Genomic DNA, 9883 nt, shown 5'->3' with positions numbered 1-9883 from the left:
CATCTCCGTCGCCCCAATCACGCCAAACTGAGCTCAGGTGAGCCCCCGCACCCCTCCGGCAACTTGATGCCCCATCCCCACTAGCGAACCGTCGGGAATTTCCTCGCCGCCGCCGTGCGCGCCTCGGGGACTACATTGCATCGTCCCCGTTCTTTCGAGGGGCTTGGGCGCAAAACTCAGGGACCCCTGCGTAGTTAAACCTTAAATCCAGGGGCTAGCTTGCAAGTTTGCCACAACTTTTCTTTTAATAATAGGCAAAAATATGGTTGAACTTTGGAAATGCCCAGTAAATCGTAGAAAAATCATAAAAATGCCAAACCACTTTTGTTGGAATTCTCGCTCTGTCTAGTTCCTAAGAAAAATAAGTTTGCTCATGTTACTATTGTAGATAATGTCCTATGCTTTTAATCTTGGTTTAGGCATTTTAAATCCTAATAAAAAGAAGAAAAGTGGGAAAAATGTGAGACCAACTCTGTGATGCTTGTTTCTATGTATAGAAGCTCAAAAAAATGGTTAGGGCTCAGGTCTAACACTTTAAGTCACTGTTTTGACTTTAAATTGGTAATCTATACATAAATCTTCCTTGTTGCATAAATTTTGTTTCAGAGCTCAGAAAAATGTGAAACTAGTTGGGTTAATTTTGTTTTGCTGTGAAGTTTGCAGGAAAAATATAAATTGTTGTGCAAATCAGAAAGAAAAACACCTTCCTTGCTAAGTATGTTTAATTAAAAAGGGAAATAGAGTAAATAGTTAACTTTCCCCAAAAATTATGAAAAAATCACCAAAGCTCCTGTAACATACCCTTAACACACTGGTAAAGTTTCACCCTCTGTTGCACAGTAACTTTGAAGATAAAAAAAGTTAAGTTCATTTTACCTTTAATAATAAAATGCATGTAACTCCTTTTTAAGTCATCCTTTGGCCCCCAAACTTTTACAGTAACCTAGTGATGGCCTTAATGTATTTTTATCAGTGCCTTTAGCCACTGTTTGGATATGAAGTCATTTTTGTTAATTAATCAACCTAAAGGAATAAAAGGAAAGCACAAATTCTAATACGATAAATAAGTGGAAATTGAAAGAGGTACATAAAAACATTCAGAAGTAAGTAATTATTCTAATGCACCCAAACCACCCAAACATGACCTTTCACTCTCTTTATGCAACTCTAAGTGCAAGAAAACTATATATGTACACAATCGCCATCCAACTCGAACTCAAGTTTAAACCGACCACATTCGTTGAAATTGCATGAAAGTTTAACCTCGTCAAAGTGATTGTGGCTGTTGCAACTCTTTTTCTTAAGCCATGTCTTGTGTCGTTGAATGAACGCGCGAGTCCAACTAAACTTTTGCATGTGCATGTCGTATAGAAGCAAATCTCGCCGACGGAACCTATGAGCTCCACCCGGCACCGAAGGAAGACCCCGCTGCGGAGCTTCACCCCTTAGAAGGCGAGCCCGAACTGGAGCAAGACCCTGAGGACCCGCTAACTTTTCCTGAAGGCAAGCCCCAGAGCATAAATTCCTATCTTGAATACTTGCAATACTATTGAATAATTTGATTGCGCATTTACGTGTCTAGGAGTTGTAATGAAACCTTAGATGCATGAACTTAGTGCCTTGTTTGAATACTAGTTGCTAAAGTCGAGTAGTTGCAATGCTTAATAGGCTTCGGTAAAAGTCGAGTGATTTCCTATCCCTCGCGAGTTATAGGAGTTGAATGTTTTATTTATGTTGCAACTATAAGGACGACGGACGGGGTCGGGCTTATGTTCGATACTTGGTGGTTTTCCCCGTCTGTCTAAAGGAAATTGATCTAAGGTCGAAATGTGTCGGCGTTCATGATCAAGTGTTTGAAAGTACTAATCTCATACCTAGTATGGGATGGGGAAGCCTAGTACCTGATTGAACTGGGGCATGGCATACCCTCTGGCTGTCCTTGGAACGTCGTTCCCATGGTGCATCATGTGGGTGCAATTACGGTCATAGTACAACAGAGACCGGGATTATGGAGCATTGCATGCCAAAGGCAGTTGGCCCTGACACGTGCCTAAGGGATCGATGGGGACGGCTTACAAATGAAGCAACCCTTCGTGGTGCGCGGATGTTGTGAGATTAGGTTCGCCATGCATGGTTAATAAATTCGAATCGATTCGTCTACCTCTCACAGTTTGGGACTACTTGATCGCTATTCTGCACTGAGTAACAATGAAACATGATTACGAGATTAAGTTGATGCTTGTTTTTAACTGCTTGGAAATCATGCTTGTTTAGTATAAGTTGCTAATCTAGACTGGATAAAGAATGTAGAACTTGAGCTATAATATTGAAAGTAAGGACCGACTTTAGACGCTTTTGGCAAGGAAATCCCAGAGCCAGAAAGCCTTGCATGTCTCGGTCTTGGTAAAGCTTTTCACTCGACGGGTCAGTCTTGCTGAGTATTAGTTGCTTAGCCTTGTTGTGGCTTAATCTTTTCAGGTGATGTCAATAGTTTGGTTGCTGGTACCACTTGGCCTACCCAGCTCCCTCCGGGCTGGATAGTCGAGTGGGATCCCTCCTCGGACGGCGAGGGAAGGGATTTTTGATGTCATGATCGGCTTCGTCGTGATGTCATGAATCGACGTTTAGCTTCCGCTTGTTTTATCCAACTTTTCGAACCTTGCAACTTGTTTGAATTTCAGAAACTCTGATGTAATAATTTGTGAGACTAAGTTAATGTGATGGAATGTTGTAATCTCTGTGCTACTCACCTTCGTGTGAGCGATGCTTCTTGATCCTGTTTATGTGGTTAATCGGATGAAATCCGACGGTCGACCAGGTTGACTTGCTTAAAGTGCATAATTGCGTGTCAGGCGACTTCAATGCATTTTAGTCAGGTCAATTTGGACGGTTCCGCCACAGGAGTAGGTGGCATGGGCCTGTGGAGGGGGGCTGAGGAGGCCAGGGGTGCCGGCCCGACCACCGACTTGCTGGAAACCTGGGACGCCGTAGGAGCCAGCCCCCGGACTGAAGCAGAACCACAGGCCGGTGGGCCGTGGGGGTCCACCGCCGTGGAGGCCGCTGCTGCCAAGGTGCACCTTGAAGCTGCCACCCCTCTTCTTCTGCTGCTACTTCTTCTTGCCACCGCTGCAGCTGCCACGGCCGCTGCTACTGTTACTACCGCCGCCGCCAGTCTGGACAAAACCAGATGGCGAGCGACACCCGCTCGCACAGCCGGAGGATGGAGATGACAAAGAGTTCCCGGCGAGGAGGACGGTGGAGTTGGAGATCTTCTCCTCATTGGCGAGGCGAAGTTCCTTCATGGCGAGCATGTCCCATGCCTGGGCGAAGGATGTGAAGCCGGCGATGGAGTTGGCGATGTCGTTGGCGGTGTTGGAGAAGCGTGGGTTGAGGCCGCGGAGGAGGTTCAAGACAAGCTGGGAGTCCTGAATGGGATGGCCGACGTCGCGAAGGGCGTCAGTGAGGGTCTTCATGCGACTACAATACTCAGCGATGGAGGAGTCGCCTTGTGTCTTGGAGTGGAAGTCATGGCTGAGGAAGATCGCCCAGGACTGCTTGTTGGCGCGAAAGAGGCCCTTGATGGAGAGCCAAAGATCCTGGGAGGTTTGATTGTCGTCGGTCATGGCGAGGTCGAGGACGGAGTCATCGACGGAGCTGAAGAATGAGGAGCGGACATAGCAATCCGCTTGATCCCAGTCAAGGTCTTGGGGATGGGGCGCCACCGTGCCATCGATGTGCGACTTGAGGCTGAACTTACCGCACATGGACTTGAAGAAGGACGCCCATCTGGAGTAGGCGGTTGACTTCATCTTAGCATCACGGGGACATAAGACTTGATGGAAACGGTGGTGTAGGGGTGGACGGCGGGCGGCGGCGCCAGGTACACGATGAAGCCACTGCCGCCGTTGCCGGATTCGTCGCCGCCAGGAGGATCTTGAGGCGCACCGTCAGAGGAGCCGCTGGTGCCAGGTGGCGGCACAGATGCACCACCATTGGCAGCAGGGGGCGGTCCAGGAGGCGGCACAGGATTTGCAGCAGGAGCGGTCGTGTCGTCGGACACAGAGGAGTCAACGGAGGACATGGCGCACGACTGGGGGGGGGGGGGCGGTTGTGGAGGTGCAGCGGAGGGTGGATGGTGGCGGTGTAGCAGGGGGTGCTGCCTATGGTTGCGCGGATCAGGGGGAAGGCGCAGGGAGAGGAGGCCCACGATCTAATCTCATGATACCATGTAGAGAAGTAGATGGAAAAACACCACATACCCTAATGAGGGGGGTGACCTCTATATATATGGCCAATAATGCTTGGAGTACAAGGAATACATCAAGTGTACAAGGAAAGGATAAATACATCCTAAAATACACATATACCTCCTAATACATGTGTTAGCGTGTGGTAAGTCCACGTGGCAGCCCGAGGGGGTGCCATGTGTCTTGCTGACATCATCCTGATGTCAGCGTTGGCCTGGTCAACGGTCAACATGGGCCCCACTAGGTTAGTGGGCCCCATAGGTGGGCCCGGCTTGTTAGTGGCCCCCACAGGTGGCCCCGTCTTGCTAGGTCAGCGCCACGTGATGCCTACATGGCTGGCAGCGTGACGTGGTGCAACATTGCGTGGTTGGCACGGCGGTGACCGCGCCCACGACATCGCGGCACGGCGGTGACCGCGCCCACGATGTCGTGGCATGACGCGACGCGGCGAGCGGGCGTGCGCGTCGGGCAGCGGTCGTGGCACGTTGTAGCAAGGCGAGCGCGTGGTGCGGGGCTACGGCAGGCAGGTGCGGGTGTGGATGTGAGCGGCGTGTGCGCGGAAATGGGGTGAACCCCGATCACGACACGGACGTGACGGAGCGGCCGCGTGGCGCGGGTTGCAGCAGGCGGCGCATGGCGAGGGGCGTGTGCGCAGTGTGGCCGCGTTGGGCTTGCACCCGTGGCCGTGCATGTGCACGTGAGGGCCGGCCTAGAAAGGCTTAGCCTTGCGGTGGCCTCGGTCCCGCGGCACCATGCAGCCATAGCGAGGCTACGAGCGTCGTGGCGGGCGGCCGGCATGCGGAGAGACGGCTCGAAGGCTGGTCAGAGCATCATGGGGAGAAAGAGAGAGAAACCAGGGGCATGCGGCACTCATGGTAGGGGAGAGGAAGGAAGAGGTGACCGACGTTGAGGAAGATGGCGGCGAGCTCGCAGTACTCCTCGGCTTTGGGCTCCTCTTCTCATGGCGCGTCGACGGCGAGCGACGCGTGGCAACTTCCCTGGTGGTGACGGCTTCCCTTCGTGCTTTAGCTCGTGGTACAGCTTCAAGGCAGCGGCTTGGTGGCTAGGCAAAGGCGTAGGCATCGCTAAGGCTTGATGAAGGGAAAGCAGATGCATCCAGGCTTGTCTTCGTGGCCGAAACCGTGGACGGCATCGGCACCCGTGGCAGCTCGACGAAGATCCACGGAGCAGCGGCTGCCTGTGCTCGGCTCCTGCGGCTTGTAGTCGATGGCGTCCCATGTTCGGCGAGCACGGCGTCATGGTCGTCATAGGCACAACATTGTAGACGGCGCGGCTGCGGGACGGCTCTGGCTTCTATTCGCGTCCTTGCCTTCTCCTCCTCGCGTCTTGCTTGGTCGGACAGTGGGGATGCAGCTCTGGCCGGACGGCGGCACGGCATCCGGGTAGCGCAGTCGAGTCTCCATCCTCACGATGCTCCTCTCCTCCTCCTGCAGCTTCCCCTTCTCCTCTTCCTTCCCAAGGTCGGTGGTAGAGGTAAGTGGATTGGGGTTTTCCCCTTGGTTTGGTTTGAGCACAGGAGGTGGCAACGATGGCTGCTATTTATAACAAGCGAGGGGAAAAGCTGGGCTAGGGTTTGGAGGCTGGGTAGCAAGGCACGTACGGCCGGTGATCTTCGTTGGGCGAGCCCAGGACACGTGGCGGCATTTGGGCGGCGTGCAGCGCGGTAGGCAAGTGAGGGCGAGTGCTGGTGCTTGCGGCGCGCGTGAGCGGACGGGGCGCAGGCGGTCAAGGTGGGCTAGCTTGGCTGGTTGCGTTGGCGTGCGAGCCATGTGAGCTGCCACGGCTGTTCTGCGAGACGGAACGGAGGTGCGAGCAGACCACGACAGGAACGGAAACGGAGGGAGCGGCGGTGTACAATTTTTTTTTATTTATATATATATGTTTTGATTTTGCAGAAATATATAGTCGAATAAAAAATTTGCAAAAATGGGTTTATACCGCCGGCTGAAACAGCGGTATGGGCCTTACTGCCGTTTCAACTGGCAGAAGAGGCCTGACACCCACTACGCCGGTCCCTACCACCATTTCAGCTGGCGGGAGAGCCCTACCACTATTTCAACCGGCGGTAAGGCCCCCACCACCAAACCGTTGCCGCCGAATTAGTGCGCGCGAGATCGAGGAACCCCCGCCGGTTGAAACGACGGTAAGGACCCTTAACGCTGGATGAACCAGCGGGACTTCCCACCTAGATAGACCAACGTCGTGCCCCATCCTCCCACCAGCACACCAGAGCCCAAACTGGCTCGGTTTATAGAGAGGGGAAGGGGAACCAGAGAGGGAAAGAAGGAAGGAAAGAAAGAGAGGAAACAAGGAAAGAAGGAAGGAAAGAAAGAAAGAAAGAGAGGAAAGAAGGGGAAGAAGCTATCGTCATCAGGTATGTTTTTTAATCTCGTAGTATAGTAGATTTAGAAATATCTGGTGGTTTTAGATGTATAAAAATCTAGATTAGTTAGTAAAGTAGATTCAGTATTTAGTTCATAGTAAATCTAGCGCAATATAGTTTGATGCAATTTTAATATTTATATTATACAACCGTAGGTTGCCAAGGCGTGGAAAAGCTAGGAAACCAAGGTAATCTCAGTGCATGTTATTACGTTAACTGCTAGTCGTATGGTTTAATGTTAGTTGCTTTTGGTTCTTAGAACCAAAATAGTAAAGGTGGAGTGGTGTTCCGTTGACCGGAAATGCCTTCGACCTTTTGCCTCTGCCTAGTGGTGTTCTAGTTGTGGTGGAACCGCCCAGATTAACTTAGCTAAAGCACAATTAAGTCGCCTAACATGCGCTCTTATACTTTAATCAAGTTAACTCGGCAGTCCGTCGGATTTCATCCAATAAAACCACTAATCAGGACCGAGAAAAGCAGAGCTCACACGAAGGTGAGTGGTTCCAGAGAATACAACAGACCATCCAACTTAAACAAGATCATCAATTTATTACAACACTGGTTCAAAAATCAGAGTTTTACAGAGTTCACAAGCAGCGGAAAAAGATAAATCACGGAAGCTAGCGTCGGGGTTGGATGTCACTGATGAGGCCGATCATGACATCACTGATCCTTATCCTCGCCATCCGAGGAGGGATCCCACTCGACCGCCCACTAGGAGGAAGCTGGGGAGGCCAAGTGCCACAAGCAGCAAACTCAGGAGCTTCAACATCACCTGAAAGAAATTGCCACAATAAGGCTGAGCGACTACGCTCAACAAGACTTAACCGACCGGTGGGAAATTACTCCACCACCTTCTAGACATGCAAGGCTCTTTGGCTGAGGGGTTTGTTTTGCCAAAAGCGACTACAGTAGGTCCTTACTTTCAATGCTTTAGCTTCCAGTTCTAGGTTCATTTACCAGACTAAGTTAGCAGTTATGCTAAACAGGCAAAAGTTCCCAAGAAAGTTATGACACGCATCCAGGTTATCATCACCATCAAGTTTCATTCTTACTCAGTGTGGCATAGCAATCAAGCAGTCCCAAACTGTGAGAGGCAGACGAATCGATTCGAATTTCTTAACCATGCATGGTGAACCTAATCTCACGATATCCGCACACCATAGAGGGTCGCTTCCCTTGTCGGTCGTCCCCATCAATCCCCTGACCCGTGTCGGGCCCACTTCTCTTGGTACAAGGCTCCACAGACCCGGCCTCTGCCATTCTGTGACCGCACTTATCACCACATGCGGCCGCAAGGGAAACTCTATTCTAGAGACAGTGGATCGAACCGCTCACGTCCTGGTTCAATCGGGTAGTAGGCTTCCCCATCCCATACTAGGTATGAGATTAGTACTTTCAAATACTTGATCACAAACACCAACACTTTTCGACCTTAAACCAATTTCATGTAGACAGACGGGGCAATCCACCAACCACCAAAATAGTTCACAAGGCCCTGCCCCGTCCATCGTCCTTATAGTTGTAACAAAAGGAGAACAAACAACTCCTACAATCTCGCGAGTGATAGGGAATCACTCGAGTTTTACCAAGTCCTGTTAAGTATTGTAACTACTCGGCCTATCATACTAGTGTTCAAATCAAGGGAACTAAGTCATGCATCTATGGTTTCAAACAACTCCTGAACGTAAATGCACATACAAACAATAGAAGGCATGCACAAGTTTAGAAAGATTGGGTTATGCTCCGGGGCTTGCCTTCAAGCGGGGTGGAAGCGAACTGATCTTCAGCGCTCTCGGCTTCAGCTCTGCAGGCGACAACTCGGCTACAACTCCGTCTTCTGGCACCAGGTGCAGCTCGTACGTGCCGTCAGCAGGGTTTAGCTCTACCCGGAATGCAAATGCAAGGGGTCAAACACTTCGATGGTTATTTCAACAACACTTGCAAGATTTAGCCTAGAAACTGTAGCAAAACTACAAGAAAGGTGTGAAACCCATTTTAATGGATTCTACTCAGAAAGAGGATTCCAACCCAAGTGATTCCATATTTTTCTGATTTTTTCTCGATTTAAGATGAATTTCCCAAGCTTCTGTTGATTTAGAACAAGATAAAAGAGTCGGATCGGGAAAAACTTGCGATCTGACCCTTAGACCTAAGGAATAACTGTACCAGGATCCTCAATCTTAACGCGTGAAGCAGAGGAGTGTGCGGCGATGAGGGCGCTGGAGAAGAAGAAGCAAGCAAGGGCGGCAAGGGTGGTGGTAGGAAAGGGAATTCTGGTAAGAGGCTCCAGTACCCTTTTTATAGTGGTGTGGAAGTGTCCGAGCTCGAGCGGCACGAGGATAAGATCAAGGGAGAAGGAGTGCTCTGCCTCGGCGGCGATTGGTGGGTGTCTCCATTGGCCGGCGAAGCGGAGCTCCGGGGATAGGGTCTTACGGCATTGGGCAATGAAGACAGTGCTAGGCAGGCGCGGTTTTGCCGGACGGAAGGATTGGCGAGGTTGAGCGCATGGTCTGGTCGCGTCAAGAGCCGGATTGGTTGCGGTGACTCGGTACTGGCGAACAAGAGGGAGAGAGGGGCACTGCAGACGAGGGCGCTGCAGGCGATGTGACAGGGCGAGCAACACGACGCGAGCATGCGTGGACTAGCGGCTCTGCTGTGGCAAGCTACTGGCGAGGCAGGGGAAAGGAGTTGTCACTGCCTGCGCGGTGGTTGGCGAAGACGGTATCATCGCAGGACGCGCGCGCGGGCAGCGCGACTAAGGTGCGACGGAAGGGCCGGAAGATGTTGGGGCGCGCGACCGGGGATCCGGGTGAGGCGATGCACGTGGGAGGTGAGGCGGTACTGGCGCGGCAGCGGCCAATCTTCGGTCGCAGCGGCGGCAGTGCGCCTGGCACGGCCGGCGAGGTCTCGGGCGAGGCGAGACAGGACGAAGGGGGTCTGCAGGGCGCTTCTGCGCGCGATTGGGAAAGGGGCACGCTGATCCATCTTGTCGCGACCGGTGACTGGGCGAGGCGACGCTCGCCGGTGAGGTTATGCCACGCAGCGGTGGTGCTCTGAAACAGGGTGCACGCGCGCTCTGGCGCTCTTTGTCCGATAGATCTGCGGAATCCTTTTCTGGGTCCATCATCCAGCCTCTTGATCTCCCGATTTCCAAACTACACCACTTTGACTCTCATAACAAGAAATGTAGTACTCAGGCCAAGGCCCAACTCTTGTAATTGAACCGAGT

General features: G+C 51.6%; 1 protein-coding gene across 1 annotated transcript; it reads right to left on the bottom strand.

Annotated features, from left to right (window-relative positions):
* Nucleotides 1-3107: 3107 nt before the first annotated feature.
* Nucleotides 3108-3809, bottom strand: LOC117835639 (uncharacterized). Its single transcript, XM_034714987.1, has one exon. It carries the CDS (start codon nucleotides 3807-3809, stop codon nucleotides 3108-3110), a length of 702 nt encoding a protein of 233 aa, XP_034570878.1.
* Between the last annotated feature and the right edge of the window lie 6074 nt (nucleotides 3810-9883).

Source organism: Setaria viridis, chromosome 9 (genome assembly GCF_005286985.2).
Source record: "Setaria viridis chromosome 9, Setaria_viridis_v4.0, whole genome shotgun sequence".
Classification (NCBI taxonomy): domain Eukaryota; kingdom Viridiplantae; phylum Streptophyta; class Magnoliopsida; order Poales; family Poaceae; genus Setaria; species Setaria viridis.
Note: the sequence above shows the minus strand (reverse complement) of the source record. Positions and strands in the feature narration are given on the sequence as shown.

Excerpts from the sequence above, each read along its gene's own strand:
- LOC117835639 (XM_034714987.1), bottom strand. The coding sequence starts at position 3,809 with ATGAAGTCAACCGCCTACTCCAGATGGGCGTCCTTCTTCAAGTCCATG.